This window comes from Oncorhynchus clarkii, chromosome 19 (assembly GCF_045791955.1).
Source record: "Oncorhynchus clarkii lewisi isolate Uvic-CL-2024 chromosome 19, UVic_Ocla_1.0, whole genome shotgun sequence".
NCBI classification, from domain to species: domain Eukaryota; kingdom Metazoa; phylum Chordata; class Actinopteri; order Salmoniformes; family Salmonidae; genus Oncorhynchus; species Oncorhynchus clarkii.
In genome coordinates this window covers 2,154,426-2,179,828 of record NC_092165.1, presented here as the reverse complement: position 1 = coordinate 2,179,828, position 25,403 = coordinate 2,154,426, and the positions used below count along the sequence as shown (strand labels likewise).

Genomic DNA, 25,403 nt, shown 5'->3' with positions numbered 1-25,403 from the left:
AATGATGATGCTGGTGATACCAGTACCTAGGAATATGAATAACAATAACAATAATGTTAATAATGATGATACTGGTGATACCAGTACCTAGGAATATTAATAACAATAATAATAATGTTAATAATGATGATGCTGGTGATACCAGTACCTAGGAATATTAATAATGATGATGCTGGTGATACCAGTACCTAGGAATATTAATAATGATGGTGCTGGTGATACCAGTACCTAGGAATATTAATAATGATGATGCTGGTGATACCAGTACCTAGGAATATTAATAATGATGGTGCTGGTGATACCAGTACCTAGGAATATTAATAATGATGATGCTGGTGATACCAGTACCTAGGAATATTAATAATGATGATGCTGGTGATACCAGTACCTAGGAATATTAATAACAACAACAATAATAATGTTAATAATGATGATGCTGGTGATACCAGTACCTAGGAATATTAATAATGATGATGCTGGTGATACCAGTACCTAGGAATATTATTAACAACAATAATAATGTTAATAATGATGATGCTGGTGATACCAGTACCTAGGAATATTAATAACAACAATAATAATGTTAATAATGATGATGCTGGTGATACCAGTACCTAGGAATATTAATAACAATAATAATAATGTTAATAATGATGATGCTGGTGATACCAGTACCTAGGAATATTAATAACAATAATAATAATGTTAATAATGATGATGCTGGTGATACCAGTACCTAGGAATATTAATAATGATGGTGCTAGTGATACCAGTACCTAGGAATATTAATAACAACAATAATAATGTTAATAATGATGAAGCTGGTGATACCAGTACCTAGGAATATTAATAACAATAATAATAATGTTAATAATGATGATGCTGGTGATACCAGTACCTAGGAATATTAATAATGATGATGCTGGTGATACCAGTACCTAGGAATATTAATAATGATGGTGCTGGTGATACCAGTACCTAGGAATATTAATAATGATGATGCTGGTGATACCAGTACCTAGGAATATGAATAACAATAATAATAATGTTAATAATGATGATACTGGTGATACCAGTACCTAGGAATATTAATAACAATAATAATAATGTTAATAATGATGATGCTGGTGATACCAGTACCTAGGAATATTAATAATGATGATGCTGGTGATACCAGTACCTAGGAATATTAATAATGATGGTGCTATTAATAATGATGGTGCTGGTGATACCAGTACCTAGGAATATTAATAATGATGATGCTGGTGATACCAGTACCTAGGAATATTAATAATGATGATGCTGGTGATACCAGTACCTAGGAATATTAATAACAACAACAATAATAATGTTAATAATGATGATGCTGGTGATACCAGTACCTAGGAATATTAATAATGATGATGCTGGTGATACCAGTACCTAGGAATATTATTAACAACAATAATAATGTTAATAATGATGATGCTGGTGATACCAGTACCTAGGAATATTAATAACAACAATAATAATGTTAATAATGATGATGCTGGTGATACCAGTACCTAGGAATATTAATAACAATAATAATAATGTTAATAATGATGATGCTGGTGATACCAGTACCTAGGAATATTAATAACAATAATAATAATGTTAATAATGATGATGCTTGTGATACCAGTACCTAGGAATATTAATAATGATGGTGCTGGTGATACCAGTACCTAGGAATATTAATAATGATGGTGCTAGTGATACCAGTACCTAGGAATATTAATAACAACAATAATAATGTTAATAATGATGATGCTGGTGATAACCAGTACCTAGGAATATTAATAACAATAATAATAATGTTAATAATGATGATGCTGGTGATACCAGTACCTAGGAATATTAATAATGATGATGCTGGTGATACCAGTACCTAGGAATATTAATAATGATGGTGCTGGTGATACCAGTACCTAGGAATATTAATAATGATGATGCTGGTGATACCAGTACCTAGGAATATGAATAACAATAATAATAATGTTAATAATGATGATACTGATGATACCAGTACCTAGGAATATTAATAATGATGATGCTGGTGATACCAGTACCTAGGAATATTAATAATGATGGTGCTGGTGATACCAGTACCTAGGAATATTAATAATGATGATGCTGGTGATACCAGTACCTAGGAATATGAATAACAATAATAATAATGTTAATAATGATGATACTGGTGATACCAGTACCTAGGAATATCAATAACAATAATAATAATGTTAATAATGATGATGCTGGTGATACCAGTACCTAGGAATATTAATAATGATGATGCTGGTGATACCAGTACCTAGGAATATTATTAATGATGGTGCTGGTGATACCAGTACCTAGGAATATTAATAATGATGATGCTGGTGATACCAGTACCTAGGAATATGAATAACAATAATAATAATGTTAATAAAATGATACTGGTGATACCAGTACCTAGGAATATTAATAACAATAATAATAATGTTAATAATGATGATGCTGGTGATACCAGTACCTAGGAATATTAATAATGATGATGCTGGTGATACCAGTACCTAGGAATATTAATAATGATGATGCTGGTGATACCAGTACCTAGGAATATTAATAATGATGATGCTGGTGATACCAGTACCTAGGAATATTAATAATGATGATGCTGGTGATACCAGTACCTAGGAATATTAATAATGATGGTGCTGGTATACCAGTACCTAGGAATATTAATAATGATGATGCTGGTGATACCAGTACCTAGGAATATTAATAACAACAACAATAATAATGTTAATAATGATGATGCTGGTGATACCAGTACCTAGGAATATTAATAATGATGATGCTGGTGATACCAGTACCTAGGAATATTATTAACAACAATAATAATGTTAATAATGATGATGCTGGTGATACCAGTACCTAGGAATATTAATAACAACAATAATAATGTTAATAATGATGATGCTGGTGATACCAGTACCTAGGAATATTAATAACAATAATAATAATGTTAATAATGATGATGCTGGTGATACCAGTACCTAGGAATATTAATAACAATAATAATAATGTTAATAATGATGATGCTGGTGATACCAGTACCTAGGAATATTAATAATGATGGTGCTGGTGATACCAGTACCTAGGAATATTAATAATGATGGTGCTAGTGATACCAGTACCTAGGAATATTAATAACAACAATAATAATGTTAATAATGATGATGCTGGTGATAACCAGTACCTAGGAATATTAATAACAATAATAATAATGTTAATAATGATGATGCTGGTGATACCAGTACCTAGGAATATTAATAATGATGATGCTGGTGATACCAGTACCTAGGAATATTAATAATGATGGTGCTGGTGATACCAGTACCTAGGAATATTAATAATGATGATGCTGGTGATACCAGTACCTAGGAATATGAATAACAATAATAATAATGTTAATAATGATGATACTGGTGATACCAGTACCTAGGAATATTAATAACAATAATAATAATGTTAATAATGATGATGCTGGTGATACCAGTACCTAGGAATATTAATAACAACAATAATAATGTTAATAATGATGATGCTGGTGATACCAGTACCTAGGAATATTAATAATGATGATGCTGGTGATACCAGTACCTATGAGTATTAATAATGATGGTGCTAGTGATACCAGTACCTATGAGTATTAATAATGATGATGCTGGTGATACCAGTACCTAGGAATATTAATAACAATAATAATAATGTTAATAATGATGATGCTGGTGATACCAGTACCTAGGAATATTAATAACAACAATAATAATGTTAATAATGATGATGCTGGTGATACCAGTACCTAGGAATATTAATAATGATGATGCTGGTGATACCAGTACCTAGGAATATTAATAATGATGATGCTGGTGATACCAGTACCTAGGAATATTAATAATGATGACTGGTGAACAATAATAATGTTAATAATGATGATGCTGGTGATATCAGTACCTAGGAATATTAATAACAATAATAATAATGTTAATAATGATGATGCTGGTGATACCAGTACCTAGGAATATTAATAACAATAATAATAATGTTAATAATGATGGTGCTGGTGATACCAGTACCTAGTAATATTAATAATGATGATGCTGGTGATACCAGTACCTAGGAATATTAATAACAATAATAATAATGTTAATAATGATGATGCTGGTGATACCAGTACCTAGGAATATTAATAACAACAATAATAATGTTAATAATGATGATGCTGGTGATACCAGTACCTAGGAATATTAATAATGATGATGCTGGTGATACCAGTACCTATGAATATTAATAATGATGATGCTGGTGATACCAGTACCTAGGAATATTAATAACAACAATAATAATGTTAATAATGATGATGCTGGTGATATCAGTACCTAGGAATATTAATAACAATAATAATAATGTTAATAATGATGATGCTGGTGATACCAGTACCTAGGAATATTAATAACAATACTAATAATGTTAATAATGATGGTGCTGGTGATACCAGTACCTAGTAATATTAATAATGATGATGCTGGTGATACCAGTACCTAGGAATATTAATAATGATGATGCTGGTGATACCAGTACCTAGGAATATTAATAACAATAATAATAATGTTAATAATGATGATGCTGGTGATACCAGTACCTAGGAATATTAATAATGATGATGCTGGTGATACCAGTACCTAGGAATATTAATAATGATGGTGCTGGTGATACCAGTACCTAGGAATATTAATAATGATGGTGCTGGTGATACCAGTACCTAGGAATATTAATAACAACAACAATAATAATGTTAATAATGATGGTGCTGGTGATACCAGTACCTAGGAATATTAATAACAATAATAATAATGTTAATAATGATGATGCTGGTGATACCAGTACCTAGGAATATTAATAATGATGATGCTGGTGATACCAGTACCTAGGAATATTAATAATGATGATGCTGGTGATACCAGTACCTAGGAATATTAATAATGATGGTGCTGGTGATACCAGTACCTAGGAATATTAATAATGATGATGCTGGTGATACCAGTACCTAGGAATATTAATAATGATGGTGCTGGTGATACCAGTACCTAGGAATATTAATAATGATGATGCTGGTGATACCAGTACCTAGGAATATTAATAATGATGATGCTGGTGATACCAGTACCTAGGAATATTAATAATGATGATGCTGGTGATACCAGTACCTAGGAATATTAATAACAACAATAATAATGTTAATAATGATGATGCTGGTGATACCAGTACCTAGGAATATTAATAATGATGATGCTGGTGATACCAGTACCTAGGAATATTAATAATGATGGTGCTGGTGATACCAGTACCTAGGAATATTAATAATGATGATGCTGGTGATACCAGTACCTAGGAATATTAATAATGATGATGCTGGTGATACCAGTACCTAGGAATATTAATAACAATAATAATAATATTAATAATGATGATGCTGGTGATACCAGTACCTAGGAATATTAATAACAATAATAATAATATTAATAATGATGATGCTGGTGATACCAGTACCTAGGAATATTAATAACAATAATAATAATATTAATAATGATGATGCTGGTGATACCAGTACCTAGGAATATTAATAACAACAATAATAATGTTAATAATGATGGTGCTGGTGATACCAGTACCTAGGAATATTAATAATGATGATGCTGGTGATACCAGTACCTAGGAATATTAATAATGATGATGCTGGTGATACCAGTACCTAGGAATATTAATAATGATGATGCTGGTGATACCAGTACCTAGGAATATTAATAATGATGATGCTGGTGAAACCAGTACCTAGGAATATTAATAATGATGATGCTGGTGAAACCAGTACCTAGGAATATTAATAATGATGATGCTGGTGAAACCAGTACCTAGGAATATTAATAATGATGATGCTGGTGATACCAGTACCTAGGAATATTAATAACAACAACAATAATAATGTTAATAATGATGGTGCTGGTGATACCAGTACCTAGGAATATTAATAATGATGATGCTGGTGATACCAGTACCTAGGAATATTAATAATGATGATGCTGGTGATACCAGTACCTAGGAATATTAATAATGATGATGCTGGTGATACCAGTACCTAGGAATATTAATAATGATGGTGCTGGTGATACCAGTACCTAGGAATATTAATAATGATGATGCTGGTGATACCAGTACCTAGGAATATTAATAATGATGATGCTGGTGATACCAGTACCTAGGAACATTAATAATGATGATGCTGGTGATACCAGTACCTAGGAATATTAATAATGATGATGCTGGTGATACCAGTACCTAGGAATATTAATAATGATGATGCTGGTGATACCAGTACCTAGGAATATTAATAATGATGATGCTGGTGATACCAGTACCTAGGAATATGAATAACAATAATAATAATGTTAATAATGATGATGCTGGTGATACCAGTACCTAGGAATATTAATAACAACAACAATAATAATATTAATAATGATGATGCTGGTGATACCAGTACCTAGGAATATTAATAACAACAATAATAATATTAATAATGATGATGCTGGTGATACCAGTACCTAGGAATATTAATAACAACAATAATAATAATGTTAATAATGATGGTGCTGGTGATACCAGTACCTAGGAATATTAATAATGATGATGCTGGTGATACCAGTACCTAGGAATATTAATAATGATGATGCTGGTGATACCAGTACCTAGGAATATTAATAATGATGATGCTGGTGATACCAGTACCTAGGAATATTAATAATGATGATGCTGGTGATACCAGTACCTAGGAATATTAATAATGATGATGCTGGTGATACCAGTACCTAGGAATATTAATAATGATGATGCTGGTGATACCAGTACCTAGGAATATTAATAATGATGATGCTGGTGATACCAGTACCTAGGAATATTAATAATGATGATGCTGGTGATACCAGTACCTAGGAATATTAATAATGATGATGCTGGTGATACCAGTACCTAGGAATATTAATAATGATGGTGCTGGTGATACCAGTACCTAGGAATATTAATAATGATGGTGCTGGTGATACCAGTACCTAGGAATATTAATAATGATGATGCTGGTGATACCAGTACCTAGGAATATTAATAATGATGGTGCTGGTGATACCAGTACCTAGGAATATTAATAATGATGATGCTGGTGATACCAGTACCTAGGAATATTAATAATGATGGTGCTGGTGATACCAGTACCTAGGAATATTAATAATGATGATGCTGGTGATACCAGTACCTAGGAATATTAATAATGATGGTGCTGGTGATACCAGTACCTAGGAATATTAATAATGATGATGCTGGTGATACCAGTACCTAGGAATATTAATAATGATGATGCTGGTGATACCAGTACCTAGGAATATTAATAATGATGATGCTGGTGATACCAGTACCTAGGAATATTAATAATGATGGTGCTGGTGATACCAGTACCTAGGAAGGAGATGAGGAAGCAGGGCAGCAGCAGGTTGAAGATGTAGAAGAGAGACCGTCTCTTCAGGTGGAGGGTGTAGGTGATGTCAGGATACGGGTCTGAGCAGCAGCCGTACATGATGACGTTGCGGACCGCCGGCATTCCGTGACACTCCCACTCCACGTTCTCCACAAAGTCCGACAGGTCCCCACTGTCCATCCCCATGGCAATGTCCACCTGGAGACACAGTATACACACTTACAGTATACACACGCACACGGTATACACACACACACACACACACACAGTATACACACTTACAGTATACAGACTGTCCATCCCCGTGGCAACGTCCACCTGGAGACACAGTATACACACTTACAGTATACACACACACACAATCATACACACACAGTATACACACACACACACACACACACACACACACACACACACACACACACACACACACACACACACACACACACACACACACACACACACACACACACTATACACACTTACAGTATACAGACTGTCCATTCCCGTGGCAACGTCCACCTGGAGACACAGTATACACACTTACAGTATACACACACACACAATCATACACACACAGTATACACACACACACACAATGTCTGTTCCTGTGTTGCCAATGTCTCTTCCTGTGTTGCCAATGTCTGTTCCTGTGTTGCCAATGTCCCTTCCTGTGTTGCCAATGTCTGTTCCTGTGTTGCCAATGTCCCTTCCTGTGTTGCCAATGTCTCTTCTGGCTGAAATTATTCAGTTTTTAAGAAATTTAGCAACGTGTGTATTATACCAAACATATATATGTTATATATATAAAAACTCAGTTTTTCACAATCACCACTTTATTTTATATATATATATACTGAGTTTAAATGTATTTGGCTAAGGTAAACTTCCGACTTCAACTGTAAATGCCTCTTTATGTGTGTGTGTGTGTAGACAGACAGACAGACAGACAGACAGACAGACAGACAGACAGACAGACAGACAGACAGAAAGGCAGACAGACAGACAGACAGACCTGGTTGCCGTTGTATGTCCAGGACCCAAACGTGAGGTTACACCACTGCCAGTCGAAGGGAAAGTAGGAGACGTCCACAACACAGGAGCTCTTGGTGATGGCCGGCATGTCCCAGGTTATCTCTCCATTGTAACGTAACACCACGTTGGTGTCTGCTGGACCAGATGCTTCCTCATCAGCCCTACACACAGAGACAGAGACACACACACACAGAGACACACAGACACAGAGACATACAGACGCACGGAGACACACAGACACACACAGAGACAAACGGAAACACAGAGATACACAGACACAGAGAGACACAGAGAGACACACAGAGACACACAGAGACACAGATACACACAGAGACAAACAGACACCCACAGACACACAGAGACACACACAGAGACAAACGGACACACACAGACACACAGAGACACACTCAGAGACACACAGACAAACACAGAGACACATAGAGACACACCCAGTATAAATATACACATAGAGAGGTATATAGAGAGGTATATAGAGACACAGAGAGGTATATAGAGAGGTATATAGAGACACAGAGAGGTATATAGAGAGGTATATAGAGACGTATATAGAGACACAGAGAGGTATATAGAGAGGTATATAGAGAGGTATATAGAGAGGTATATAGAGACACAGAGAGGTATATAGAGAGGTATATAGAGAGGTATATAGAGACACAGAGAGGTATATAGAGAGGTATATAGAGAGGTATATAGAGAGGTATATAGAGATGTATATAGAGACACAGAGAGGTATATAGAGAGGTATATAGAGACACAGAGAGGTATATAGAGAGGTATATAGAGAGGTATATAGAGACACAGAGAGGTATATAGAGAGGTATATAGAGACACAGAGAGGTATATAGAGAGGTATATAGAGACACAGAGAGGTATATAGAGACACAGAGAGGTATATAGAGACACAGAGAGGTATATAGAGACACAGAGAGGTATATAGAGACACAGAGAGGTATATAGAGACACAGAGAGGTATATAGAGACACAGAGAGGTATATAGAGACACAGAGAGGTATATAGAGACAGAGAGAGGTATATAGAGAGGTATATAGAGAGGTATATAGAGAGGTATATAGAGACACAGAAAGGTATATAGAGAGGTATATAGAGAGGTATATAGAGACACAGAGAGGTATATAGAGAGGTATATAGAGACACAGAGAGGTATATAGAGACACAGAGAGGTATATAGAGAGGTATATAGAGAGGTATATAGAGACACAGAGAGGTATATAGAGAGGTATATAGAGAGGTATATAGAGAGGTATATAGAGACAGAGAGAGGTATATAGAGAGGTATATAGAGAGGTATATAGAGAGGTATATAGAGACACAGAGAGGTATATAGAGAGGTATATAGAGAGGTATATAGAGAGGTATATAGAGACACAGAGAGGTATATAGAGAGGTATATAGAGACACAGAGAGGTATATAGAGACACAGAGAGGTATATAGAGAGGTATATAGAGACACAGAGAGGTATATAGAGACACAGAGAGGTATATAGAGACACAGAGAGGTATATAGAGACACAGAGAGGTATATAGAGAGGTATATAGAGACACAGAGAGGTATATAGAGAGGTATATAGAGAGGTATATAGAGAGGTATATAGAGACACAGAGAGGTATATAGAGAGGTATATAGAGACACAGAGAGGTATATAGAGACACAGAGAGGTATATAGAGAGGTATATAGAGACACAGAGAGGTATATATAGACACAGAGAGGTATATAGAGAGGTATATAGAGATACAGAGAGGTATATAGAGACACAGAGAGGTATATAGAGACACAGAGAGGTATATAGAGACACAGAGAGGTATATAGAGACACAGAGAGGTATATAGAGACACAGAGAGGTATATAGAGACACAGAGAGGTATATAGAGACACAGAGAGGTATATAGAGACACAGAGAGGTATATAGAGAGGTATATAGAGATACAGAGAGGTATATAGAGACACAGAGAGGTATATAGAGACAAAGAGAGGTATATAGAGAGGTATATAGAGACACAGAGAGGTATATAGAGAGGTATATAGAGACACAGAGAGGTATATAGAGAGCTATATAGAGACACAGAGAGGTATATAGAGACACAGAGAGGTATATAGAGACACAGAGAGGTATATAGAGACACAGAGAGGTATATAGAGACACATAGAGGTATATAGAGACACAGAGAGGTATATAGAGACACAGAGAGTTATATAGAGACACAGAGAGGTATATAGAGACACAGAGAGGTATATAGAGACATAGAGAGGTATATAGAGACACAGAGAGGTATATAGAGAGGTATATAGAGAGGTATGTAGAGAGGTATATAGAGAGGTATATAGAGAGGTATATAGAGAGGTATATAGAGAGGTATATAGAGACACAGAGAGGTATATAGAGAGGTATATAGAGAGGTATATAGAGAGGTATATAGAGAGGTATATAGAGAGGTATATAGAGACACAGAGAGGTATATAGAGAGGTATATAGAGACACAGAGAGGTATATAGAGACACAGAGAGGTATATAGAGAGGTATATAGAGAGGTATATAGAGAGGTATATAGAGAGGTATATAGAGAGGTATATAGAGACACAGAGAGGTATATAGAGAGGTATATAGAGACAAAGAGAGGTATATAGAGAGGTATATAGAGACACAGAGAGGTATATAGAGACACAGAGAGGTATATAGAGACACAGAGAGGTATATAGAGACACAGAGAGGTATATAGAGACACAGAGAGGTATATAGAGACACAGAGAGGTATATAGAGAGGTATATAGAGAGGTATATAGAGACAGAGAAAGGTATATAGAGAGGTATATAGAGACACAGAGAGGTATATAGAGAGGTATATAGAGAGGTATAAAGAGACACAGAGAGGTATATAGAGACACAGAGAGGTATATAGAGACACAGAGAGGTATATAGAGAGGTATATAGAGACACAGAGAGGTATATAGAGACACAGAGAGGTATATAGAGACACAGAGAGGTATATAGAGACACAGAGAGGTATATAGAGACACAAAGAGGTATATAGAGAGGTATATAGAGAGGTATATAGAGAGGTATATAGAGACACAGAGAGGTATATAGAGAGGTATATAGAGAGGTATATAGAGAGGTATATAGAGAGGTATATAGAGACACAGAGAGGTATATAGAGACACAGAGAGGTATATAGAGAGGTATATAGAGACACAGAGAGGTATATAGAGAGGTATATAGAGACATAGAGAGGTATATAGAGACACAGAGAGGTATATAGAGAGGTATATAGAGAGGTATATAGAGACACAGAGAGGTATATAGAGAGGTATATAGAGAGGTATATAGAGACACAGAGAGGTATATAGAGACACAGAGAGGTATATAGAGACACAGAGAGGTATATAGAGACACAGAGAGGTATATAGAGAGGTATATAGAGACAAAGAGAGGTTATATAGAGAGGTATATAGAGACACAGAGAGGTATATAGAGAGGTATATAGAGAGGTATATAGAGACACAGAGAGGTATATAGAGAGGTATATAGAGACACAGAGAGGTATATAGAGAGGTATATAGAGAGGTATATAGAGAGGTATATAGAGAGGTATATAGAGAGGTATATAGAGAGGTATATAGAGACACAGAGAGGTATATAGAGAGGTATATAGAGAGGTATATAGAGACACAGAGAGGTATATAGAGAGGTATATAGAGACACAGAGAGGTATATAGAGAGGTATATAGAGACACAGAGAGGTATATAGAGACACAGAGAGGTATATAGAGACACAGAGAGGTATATAGAGACACAGAGAGGTATATAGAGACACAGAGAGGTATATAGAGACACAGAGAGGTATATAGAGACAGAGAGAGGTATATAGAGAGGTATATAGAGAGGTATATAGAGAGGTATATAGAGACACAGAGAGGTATATAGAGAGGTATATAGAGAGGTATATAGAGACACAGAGAGGTATATAGAGAGGTATATAGAGACACAGAGAGGTATATAGAGACACAGAGAGGTATATAGAGAGGTATATAGAGAGGTATATAGAGACACAGAGAGGTATATAGAGAGGTATATAGAGAGGTATATAGAGAGGTATATAGAGAGGTATATAGAGACAGAGAGAGGTATATAGAGAGGTATATAGAGAGGTATATAGAGAGGTATATAGAGACACAGAGAGGTATATAGAGAGGTATATAGAGAGGTATATAGAGAGGTATATAGAGACACAGAGAGGTATATAGAGAGGTATATAGAGACACAGAGAGGTATATAGAGACACAGAGAGGTATATAGAGAGGTATATAGAGACACAGAGAGGTATATAGAGACACAGAGAGGTATATAGAGACACAGAGAGGTATATAGAGACACAGAGAGGTATATAGAGAGGTATATAGAGACACAGAGAGGTATATATAGAGGTATATAGAGAGGTATATAGAGAGGTATATAGAGACACAGAGAGGTATATAGAGAGGTATATAGAGACACAGAGAGGTATATAGAGACACAGAGAGGTATATAGAGAGGTATATAGAGACACAGAGAGGTATATAGAGACACAGAGAGGTATATAGAGAGGTATATAGAGATACAGAGAGGTATATAGAGACACAGAGAGGTATATAGAGACACGGAGAGGTATATAGAGACACATAGAGGTATATAGAGACACAGAGAGGTATATAGAGACACAGAGAGGTATATAGAGACACAGAGAGGTATATAGAGACACAGAGAGGTATATAGAGACACAGAGAGGTATATAGAGAGGTATATAGAGATACAGAGAGGTATATAGAGACACAGAGAGGTATATAGAGACAAAGAGAGGTATATAGAGAGGTATATAGAGACACAGAGAGGTATATAGAGAGGTATATAGAGACACAGAGAGGTATATAGAGAGCTATATAGAGACACAGAGAGGTATATAGAGACACAGAGAGGTATATAGAGACACAGAGAGGTATATAGAGACACAGAGAGGTATATAGAGACACATAGAGGTATATAGAGACACAGAGAGGTATATAGAGACACAGAGAGTTATATAGAGACACAGAGAGGTATATAGAGACACAGAGAGGTATATAGAGACATAGAGAGGTATATAGAGACACAGAGAGGTATATAGAGAGGTATATAGAGAGGTATGTAGAGAGGTATATAGAGAGGTATATAGAGAGGTATATAGAGAGGTATATAGAGAGGTATATAGAGACACAGAGAGGTATATAGAGAGGTATATAGAGAGGTATATAGAGAGGTATATAGAGAGGTATATAGAGAGGTATATAGAGACACAGAGAGGTATATAGAGAGGTATATAGAGACACAGAGAGGTATATAGAGACACAGAGAGGTATATAGAGAGGTATATAGAGAGGTATATAGAGAGGTATATAGAGAGGTATATAGAGAGGTATATAGAGACACAGAGAGGTATATAGAGAGGTATATAGAGACAAAGAGAGGTATATAGAGAGGTATATAGAGACACGGAGAGGTATATAGAGACACAGAGAGGTATATAGAGACACAGAGAGGTATATAGAGACACAGAGAGGTATATAGAGACACAGAGAGGTATATAGAGAGGTATATAGAGAGGTATATAGAGACAGAGAAAGGTATATAGAGAGGTATATAGAGACACAGAGAGGTATATAGAGAGGTATATAGAGAGGTATAAAGAGACACAGAGAGGTATATAGAGACACAGAGAGGTATATAGAGACACAGAGAGGTATATAGAGAGGTATATAGAGACACAGAGAGGTATATAGAGACACAGAGAGGTATATAGAGACACAGAGAGGTATATAGAGACACAAAGAGGTATATAGAGAGGTATATAGAGAGGTATATAGAGAGGTATATAGAGACACAGCGAGGTATATAGAGAGGTATATAGAGAGGTATATAGAGAGGTATATAGAGAGGTATATAGAGACACAGAGAGGTATATAGAGAGACAGAGAGGTATATAGAGAGGTATATAGAGACACAGAGAGGTATATAGAGAGGTATATAGAGACATAGAGAGGTATATAGAGACACAGAGAGGTATATAGAGAGGTATATAGAGAGGTATATAGAGACACAGAGAGGTATATAGAGAGGTATATAGAGAGGTATATAGAGACACAGAGAGGTATATAGAGACACAGAGAGGTATATAGAGACACAGAGAGGTATATAGAGACACAGAGAGGTATATAGAGAGGTATATAGAGACAAAGAGAGGTTATATAGAGAGGTATATAGAGACACAGAGAGGTATATAGAGAGGTATATAGAGAGGTATATAGAGACACAGAGAGGTATATAGAGAGGTATATAGAGACACAGAGAGGTATATAGAGAGGTATATAGAGAGGTATATAGAGAGGTATATAGAGAGGTATATAGAGAGGTATATAGAGAGGTATATAGAGACACAGAGAGGTATATAGAGAGGTATATAGAGACACAGAGAGGTATATAGAGAGGTATATAAAGAAGTATATAGAGAGGTATATAGAGACACAGAGAGGTATATAGAGAGGTATATAGAGACACAGAGAGGTATATAGAGACACAGAGAGGTATATAGAGACACAGAGAGGTATATAGAGACACAGAGAGGTATATAGAGAGGTATATAGAGAGGTATATAGAGACAAAGAGAGGTATATAGAGAGGTATATAGAGAGGTATATAGAGAGGTATATAGAGACACAGAGAGGTATATAGAGACACAGAGAGGTATATAGAGAGGTATATAGAGACACAGAGAGGTATATAGAGAGGTATATAGAGACACAGAGAGGTATATAGAGAGGTATATAGTGACACAGAGAGGTATATAGAGAGGTATATAGAGACACAGAGAGGTATATAGAGAGGTATATAGAGACACAGAGAGGTATATAGAGATACAGAGAGGTATATAGAGAGGTATATAGAGACACAGAGAGGTATATAGAGACACAGAGAGGTATATAGAGACACAGAGAGGTATATAGAGAGGTATATAGAGAGGTATATAGACTGACTTGTTATAAAGCACTATGTCAGGTCTCCACAGAATGAGAGAGATCCAGACGGACTCGTTATAAAGCACTATGTCAGGTCTCCACAGAGACAGAGAGACAGTGATCCAGACTGACTCGTTATAAAGCACTATGTCAGGTCTCCACAGAGAGACAGAGACCCAGACTGACTTGTTATAAAGCACTATGTCAGGTCTCCACAGAGAGACAGAGACTGACTTGTTATAGAGCACTATGTCAGGTCTCCACAGAGAGATCCAGACTGACTTGTTATAGAGCACTATGTCAGGTCTCCACAGAGAGATCCAGACTGACTTGTTATAGAGCACTATGTCAGGTCTCCACAGAGAGAGATCCAGACTGACTTGTTATAGAGCACTATGTCAGGTCTCCACAGAGAGACAGAGATCCAGACTGACTTGTTATAGAGCACTATGTCAGGTCTCCACAGAGAGACAGAGACCCAGACTGACTTGTTATAGAGCACTATGTCAGGTCTCCACAGAGAGACAGAGATCCAGCCTGACTTGTTATAGAGCACTATGTCAGGTCTCCACAGAGAGATCCAGACTGACTTGTTATAGAGCACTATGTCAGGTCTCCACAGAGAGATCCAGACTGACTTGTTATAAAGCACTATGTCAGGTCTCCACAGATATCCAGAATGACTTGTTATAAAGCACTATGCCAGGTCTCCACAGAGAGAGACCCAGACTGACTTGTTATAGAGCACTATGTCAGGTCTTCACAGAGAGAGATCCAGACTGACTTGTTATAAAGCACTATGTCAGGTCTCCACAGAGAGACAGAGATCCAGACTGACTTGTTATAAAGCACTATGTCAGGTCTCCACAGAGAGAGATCCAGACTGACTCGTTATAAAGCACTATGTCAGGTCTCCACAGAGTGATCCAGACTGACTCGTTATAAAGCACTATGTCAGGTCTCCACAGAGAGAGACCCAGACTGACTTGTTATAAAGCACTATGTCAGGTCTCCACAGAGAGACCCAGACTGACTTGTTATAAAGCACTATGTCAGGTCTCCACAGAGAGACAGAGACGCAGACTGACTTGTTATAGAGCACTATGTCAGGTCTCCACAGAGAGACAGAGATCCAGAATGACTTGTTATGAAGCACTATGTCAGGTCTCCACAGAGAGACAGAGATCCAGACTGACTTGTTATAGAGCACTATGTCAGGTCTCCACAGAGAGACAGAGACTGACTTGTTATAGAGCACTATGTCAGGTCTCCACAGAGAGACCCAGACTGACTTGTTATAGAGCACTATGTCAGGTCTCCACAGAGAGACAGAGATCCAGAATGACTTGTTATAAAGCACTATGTCAGGTCTCCACAGAGAGACAGAGACTGACTTGTTATAGAGCACTATGTCAGGTCTCCACAGAGAGACCCAGACTGACTTGTTATAGAGCACTATGTCAGGTCTCCACAGAGAGACAGAGATCCAGAATGACTTGTTATGAAGCACTATGTCAGGTCTCCACAGAGAGACAGAGATCCAGACTGACTTGTTATAGAGCACTATGTCAGGTCTCCACAAAGAGACAGAGATCCAGACTGACTTGTTATGAATCACTATGTCAGGTCTCCACAGAGAGACAGAGATCCAGACTGACTTGTTATAGAGCACTATGTCAGGTCTCCACAGAGAGACAGAGATCCAGACTGACTTGTTATAGAGCACTATGTCAGGTCTCCACAGAGAGACAGAGATCGAGACTGACTTGTTATAGAGCACTATGTCAGGTCTCCACAGAGAGACAGAGATCCAGACTGACTTGTTATAGAGCACTATGTCAGGTCTCCACAGAGAGACAGAGATCCAGACTGACTTGTTATAAAGCACTATGTCAGGTCTCCACAGAGAGAGATCCAGACTGACTCGTTATAAAGCACTATGTCAGGTCTCCACAGAGAGATCCAGACTGACTCGTTATAAAGCACTATGTCAGGTCTCCACAGAGAGAGACCCAGACTGACTTGTTATAAAGCACTATGTCAGGTCTCCACAGAGAGACCCAGACTGACTTGTTATAAAGCACTATGTCAGGTCTCCACAGAGAGACAGAGACGCAGACTGACTTGTTATAGAGCACTATGTCAGGTCTCCACAGAGAGACAGAGATCCAGAATGACTTGTTATGAAGCACTATGTCAGGTCTCCACAGAGAGACAGAGATCCAGACTGACTTGTTATAGAGCACTATGTCAGGTCTCCACAGAGAGACAGAGACTGACTTGTTATAGAGCACTATGTCAGGTCTCCACAGAGAGACCCAGACTGACTTGTTATAGAGCACTATGTCAGGTCTCCACAGAGAGACAGAGATCCAGAATGACTTGTTATAAAGCACTATGTCAGGTCTCCACAGAGAGACAGAGACTGACTTGTTATAGAGCACTATGTCAGGTCTCCACAGAGAGACCCAGACTGACTTGTTATAGAGCACTATGTCAGGTCTCCACAGAGAGACAGAGATCCAGAATGACTTGTTATGAAGCACTATGTCAGGTCTCCACAGAGAGACAGAGATCCAGACTGACTTGTTATAGAGCACTATGTCAGGTCTCCACAAAGAGACAGAGATCCAGACTGACTTGTTATGAATCACTATGTCAGGTCTCCACAGAGAGACAGAGATCCAGACTGACTTGTTATAGAGCACTATGTCAGGTCTCCACAGAGAGACAGAGATCCAGACTGACTTGTTATAGAGCACTATGTCAGGTCTCCACAGAGAGACAGAGATCCAGACTGACTTGTTATAGAGCACTATGTCAGGTCTCCACAGAGAGACAGAGATCCAGACTGACTTGTTATAGAGCACTATGTCAGGTCTCCACAGAGAGACAGAGATCCAGACTGACTTGTTATAGAGCACTATGTCAGGTCTCCACAGAGAGACAGAGATCCAGACTGACTTGTTATAGAGCACTATGTCAGGTCTCCACAGAGAGACAGAGATCGAGACTGACTTGTTATAGAGCACTATGTCAGGTCTCCACAGAGAGACAGAGATCCAGACTGACTTGTTATAGAGCACTATGTCAGGTCTCCACAGAGAGACAGAGATCCAGACTGACTTGTTATAGAGCACTATGTCAGGTCTCCACAGAGAGACAGAGATCCAGACTGACTTGTTATAGAGCACTATGTCAGGTCTCCACAGAGAGACAGAGATCCAGACTGACTTGTTATAGAGCACTATGTCAGGTCTCCAGACCAGGTTACTGGGGATGCGGATAACCTCCAGTCCATCGTATTCCTCTTTATCCCACTTCAGGTACGCATCGAACCACGTCTGACGGATCCACAGGTAGGTAGTCAACACCTGGTTCCTCTCGTCCTGGACACACACACACACACACACACACACACACACACACACACACGCACACACACACACAGACACGTAAGACGTCAGGACAGATGAACCTTGACATCCTGGTTATTTGACTAACATTGTTATATCTACATTACGATCCACTGCTGCCCCCTAGAGACATTAAAAATACACTGCACAAATTACATAGATGCAGTACACTAGGAACAGGGTTGGAGAGAGAGTCCTGCAGTAACCCAGGAACAGAGTTGGAGAGTCCTGCAGTAACCAAGGAACAGGGTTGGAGGGCCCTGCAGTAAACCAGGAAGAGGGTTGGAGAGAGAGTCCTGCAGTAACCAATGAACAGTGTTGGAGAGTCCTGCAGTAAACCAGGAACAGAGCTGGAGAGTCCTGCAGTAAACCAGGAACAGAGCTGGAGAGTCCTGCAGTAACCAAGGAACAGGGTTGGAGAGAGAGTCCTGCAGTACACCAGGAACAGGGTTGGAGAGAGAGTCCTGCAGTAACCCAGGAACAGGGTTGGAGAGAGAGTCCTGCAGTAACCCAGGAACAGGGTTGGAGGGTCCTGCAGTAACCCAGGAACAGGGTTGGAGAGTCCTGCAGTACACCAGGAACAGGGTTGGAGAGAGAGTCCTGCAGTAACCCAGGAACAGGGTTGGAGAGAGAGTCCTGCAGTACACCAGGAACAGGGTTGGAGAGAGAGCCCTGCAGTAAACCAGGAACAGGGTTGGAGAGAGAGTCCTGCAGTAACCCAGGAACAGGGTTGGAGAGAGAGTCCTGCAGTAACCCAGGAACAGGGTTGGAGAGAGAGTCCTGCAGTAAACCAGGAACAGAGTTGGAGAGTCCTGCAGTAACCCAGGAACAGGGTTGGAGAGTCCTGCAGTACACCAGGAACAGGGTTGGAGAGAGAGTCCTGCAGTAACCCAGGAACAGGGTTGGAGAGAGAGTCCTGCAGTACACCAGGAACAGGGTTGGAGAGAGAGTCCTGCAGTAACCCAGGAACAGGGTTGGAGAGAGAGTCCTGCAGTAACCCAGGAACAGGGTTGGAGGGTCCTGCAGTAACCCAGGAACAGGGTTGGAGAGTCCTGCAGTACACCAGGAACAGGGTTGGAGAGAGAGTCCTGCAGTAACCCAGGAACAGGGTTGGAGAGAGAGTCCTGCAGTAACCCAGGAACAGGGTTGGAGAGAGAGTCCTGCAGTACACCAGGAACAGGGTTGGAGAGAGAGTCCTGCAGTAACCCAGGAACAGGGTCTGAGAGAGAGTCCTGCAGTAACCCAGGAACAGGGTTGGAGAGAGAGTCCTGCAGTAACCCAGGAACAGGGTTGGAGAGAGAGTCCTGCAGTAACCCAGGAACAGGGTTGGAGAGAGAGTCCTGCAGTAACCCAGGAACAGGGTTGGAGAGAGAGTCCTGCAGTAACCCAGGAACAGGGTTGGAGAGAGAGTCCTGCAGTAACCCAGGAACAGGGTTGGAGAGAGAGTCCTGCAGTACACCAGGAACAGGGTAGGAGGGTCCTGCACTAACCCAGGAACAGGGTTGGAGAGTCCTGCAGTACACCAGGAACAGGGTTGGAGAGAGAGTCCTGCAGTAACCCAGGAACAGGGTTGGAGAGAGAGTCCTGCAGTAACCCAGGAACGGGGTTGGAGAGTCCTGCAGTAACCCAGGAACAGGGTTGGAGAGAGAGTCCTGCAGTAAACCAGGAACAGGGTTGGAGAGAGAGTCCTACAGTAACCCAGGAACAGGGTTGGAGAGAGAGTCCTGCAGTACACCAGGAACAGGGTTGGAGAGAGAGTCCTGCAATAACCCAGGAACAGGGTTGGAGAGAGAGTCCTGCAGTAACCCAGGAACAGGGTTGGAGAGAGAGTCCTGCAGTAACCCAGGAACAGGGTTGGAGAGAGAGTCCTGCAGTAACCCAGGAACAGGGTTGGAGAGAGAGTCCTGCAGTAAACCAGGAACAGGGTTGGAGGGCCCTGCAGTAAACCAGGAAGAGGGTTGGAGAGAGAGTCCTGCAGTACACCAGGAACAGGGTTGGAGAGAGAGTCCTGCAGTAACCCAGGAACAGGGTTGGAGAGAGAGTCCTGCAGTAACCCAGGAACAGGGTTGGAGAGAGAGCCCTGCAGTAAACCAGGAACAGGGTTGGAGAGAGAGTCCTGCAGTAACCCAGGAACAGGGTTGGAGAGAGAGTCCTGCAGTACACCAGGAACAGGGTTGGAGAGAGAGTCCTGCAGTAACCCAGGAACAGGGTTGGAGAGAGAGTCCTGCAGTAACCCAGGAACAGGGTTGGAGAGAGAGTCCTGCAGTACACCAGGAACAGGGTTGGAGAGAGAGTCCTGCAGTAACCCAGGAACAGGGTTGGAGATAGAGTCCTGCAGTAACCCAGGAACAGGGTTGGAGAGAGAGTCCTGCAGGAACAGGGTTGGAGAGAGAGTCCTGCAGTAACCCAGGAACAGGGTTGGAGAGAGAGTCCTGCAGTAACCCAGGAACAGGGTTGGAGAGAGAGTCCTGCAGTAACCCAGGAACAGGGTTGGAGAGAGAGTCCTGCAGTAACCCAGTAACAGGGTTGGAGAGAGAGTCCTGCAGTAACCCAGGAACAGGGTTGGAGAGAGAGTCCTGCAGTAACCCAGGAACAGGGTTGGAGAGAGAGTCCTGCAGTACACCAGGAACAGGGTTGGAGAGAGAGTCCTGCAGTAACCCAGGAACAGGGTTGGAGAGAGAGTCCTGCAGTAACCCAGGAACAGGGTTGGAGAGAGAGTCCTGCAGTAACCCAGGAACAGGGTTGGAGAGAGAGTCCTGCAGTAACCCAGGAACAGGGTTGGAGAGAGAGTCCTGCAGTAACCCAGGAACAGGGTTGGAGAGAGAGTCCTGCAGTAACCCAGGAACAGGGTTGGAGAGAGAGTCCTGCAGTAACCCAGGAACAGGGTTGGAGAGAGAGTCCTGCAGTAACCCAGGAACAGGGTTGGAGAGAGAGTCCTGCAGTAACCCAGGAACAGGGTTGGAGAGAGAGTCCTGCAGTAACCCAGGAACAGGGTTGGAGAGCCCTGCACTCTAGTGAGTCCTCACCATATCTTTGATCTGAGACAGGGTGATGGTCTGTAGTGAGACAGGGTGATGGTCTAAAGTGAGTCCTCACCATATCTTTGATCTGAGACATGGTGATGGTCTATAGTGAGTCCTCACCATATCTTTGATCTGAGACAGGGTGATGGTCTATAGTGAGTCCTCACCATATCTTTGATCTGAGACAGGGTGATGGTCTATAGTGAGTCCTCACCATATCTTTGATCTGAGACAGGGTGATGGTCTGTAGTGAGACAGGGTGATGGTCTGTAGTGAGACAGGGTGATGGTCTATAGTGAGACAGGGTGATGGTCTATAGTGAGTCCTCACCATATCTTTGATCTGAGACAGGGTGATCTGTAGTGTGACGTTCAGGGTCTTGTCCGTGTCTTCTACTGGTCTCAGGGCACTGGAGTAATTTTCCATCAGGTCGTTAAGCAGCTTCTGGGCATAACGACCCTGGGCACTGGTACATACTGGAGGGAGGGGGGAGGGGAGGGAGGGGAGAGAGGGAGGGTAGGGGGGGAGAGGAGGGATGGGGGAGGGGGAGGGGGAGGAAGGGAGAAGGGTGAGAGGGGATGGGATGGGGGAGAGGGAGGGGGGGGGGGATCGAGAAGGGGGAGGGAGGGGATGGGGAGAGGGGGGATGGGATGGGGGAGAGGGAGGGGGAGAGAGGGGGGGGGGGAAGAGGGGGGGAGGGGGGAGAGGGAGGAATTATTGATCTATAATACTAATTAACATGATAGAGGTTCTCTCACCATTTATCTATAATGCTAATTAACATGATAAAGGTTCTCTCACCATTTATCTATAATATGAATTAACATGATAGAGGTTCTCTCACCATTTATCTATAATACTAATTAACAACATGACAGAGGTTCTCTCACCATTTATCTATAATACTAATTAACAACATGACAGAGGTTCTCTCACCATTTATCTATAATACTAATTATCAACATGACAGAGGTTCTCTCACCATTTATCTATAATACTAATTAACATGATAGAGGTTCTCTCACCATTTATCTATAATACTAATTAACAACATGGTAGAGGTTCACCACTTATCTATAATACTAATTAACATCATGATAGAGGTTCTCTCACCATTTATCTATAATACTAATTAACAACATGACAGAGGTTCTCTCACCATTTATCTATAATACTAATCAACAACATGATAGAGGTTCTCTCACCATTTATCTATAACACTAATTAACAACATGGTAGAGGTTCTCTCACCATTTATCTATAATACTAATTAACAACATGACAGAGGTTCTCTCACCATTTATCTATAATACTAATCAACAACATTACAGAGGTTCTCTCACCATTTATCTATAATACTCATTAACAACATGGTAGAGGTTCACCATTTATCTATAATACTAATTAACAACATGATAGAGGTTCTCTCACCATTTATCTATAACACTAATTAACAACATGATAGAGGTTCTCTCACCATTTATCTATAATACTAATTAACAACATGGTAGAGGTTCTCTCACCATTTATCTATAATACTAATTAACAACATGGTAGAGGTTATCTCACCATTTATCTATAATCCTAATTAACAACATGACAGAGGTTCTCTCACCATTTATCTATTATCCTAATTAACAACATGACAGAGGTTCTCTCACCATTTATCTATAATCCTAATCAACAACATGGTAGAGGTTCTCTCACCATCGATCCAGCAGCTGATCCACACCAGTAGCACCACCGTCTTCATGTTGCCCTGCTGCCTCCAACCAACGGATCAATTATTCAACTCGCAAATAACAGAGACGGCCTAGTTAGAATCCTCTTCTATGGAGTCCCATTGTGATCCACAGCCCAGCCACAGAACACTCTGCACAGAACACTCTAGATAGAACACTCTGCACAGAACACTCTGGATAGAACACTCTGGATAGAACACTCTAGATAGAACACTCTGGATAGAACACTCTGGATAGAACACTCTAGATAGAACACTCTAGATAGAGCACTCTGGATAGAACACTAGAATGTAGACATTGTGTTCTAGAGTCTTGACGCTACGCTGGTCGTTATTTTTGTGTTCCGTTGTGTCACTGAACCAGGATATCTCACACACACACACACACACACACACACACACACACACACACACACACACACACACACACACACACACACACACACACACACACACAGACACACACACACGAGCTGGGGATATCAGGTAGCACAAGGACACAGCGTGAAACCAGATACATGAACGTCTATCTGCCCATACACACCCCAAGAAACACAGACACACACCCCAAGACAAACACACACACACACACACACTCACACCCTGCCTTACTGTGTTACACACACACACCCTGAGACAGATGTCAATCAGGCAGAGAACAACCCTTAGATCAGACAGGACAACAGGGGTATCAAAGAGCACTACACACAGTGCACTCGGAAAGCATTCAGACCCCAGGCGGAAGCCACTCCTCAGTAAAAGGCACGACAGCCCTCTTGGAGTTTGCCAAAAGGCACCTAAAGGACTTTCAAGCCTATGAGAAACTAAATTCTCTGGTCTGATGAAACCAAGATTAAACTACTTGGCCTGAATGCCAAGCGTCACGTCTGGAGGAAACCTGGCACCATCCCTACGGTGAAGCATGGTGATGGTAGCATCATGCTGTGGGGATGGTTTTCAGCAGTAGGGACTGGGAGACTAGTCAGGATCGAGGCAAAGATGAACGGAGCAAAGTACAGAGAGGTCCTTGATGAAAACCTGCTCCAGAGCACTCAGGGCCTCAGACTGGGGTGAAGGTTCAGCTTCCAACAGCACAACGACCTTAAGCACACAGGCAAGACAACACAGGAGTGACTTCGGGACAAATCTCTGAATGTCCTTGAGTGGCCCAGCCAGAGCCCGGACTTGAACCCGATCGAACATCTCTAGGGAGACTTGAAAATAGCTGTGCAGCGACGCTCCCCATCCAACCTGACAGAGCTTGAGAGGATCTGCAGAGAAGAATGGGAGAAACTCCCCGAATACAGGTGTGCCAAGCTTGTAGCGTCATACCCAAGAAGAATCGAGGCTGTAATCGCTGCCAAAGGTACTTCAACAAAGTACTGAGTAAAGGGTCTGAATACTTACAGTCCGAAGTTTGGACACACCTACTCATTCAAGGGTCTGAATACTTACAGTCCGAAGTTTGGACACACCTACTCAGTCAAGGGTCTGAATACTTACAGTCTGAAGTTTGGACACACCTACTCAGTC

At 40.3% G+C, this 25,403-nt stretch overlaps 1 protein-coding gene across 1 annotated transcript in view; it reads right to left on the bottom strand.

Annotated features, from left to right (window-relative positions):
• LOC139374086 (neuronal acetylcholine receptor subunit alpha-9-I) overlaps nucleotides 1-23,882 on the bottom strand; it is a 45,898-nt gene extending 22,016 nt beyond the window's left edge. The window contains exons 1-5 of the mRNA XM_071115079.1: nucleotides 23,837-23,882; nucleotides 22,460-22,605; nucleotides 18,925-19,079; nucleotides 8,607-8,787; nucleotides 7,573-7,789 (exon numbers count right to left, since the gene is read on the bottom strand). Coding sequence (XP_070971180.1) covers nucleotides 7,573-7,789; nucleotides 8,607-8,787; nucleotides 18,925-19,079; nucleotides 22,460-22,605; nucleotides 23,837-23,882 — 745 coding nt within the window. The remainder of the gene's footprint in view (nucleotides 1-7,572; nucleotides 7,790-8,606; nucleotides 8,788-18,924; nucleotides 19,080-22,459; nucleotides 22,606-23,836) is intronic.
• Nucleotides 23,883-25,403: the final 1,521 nt, after the last annotated feature.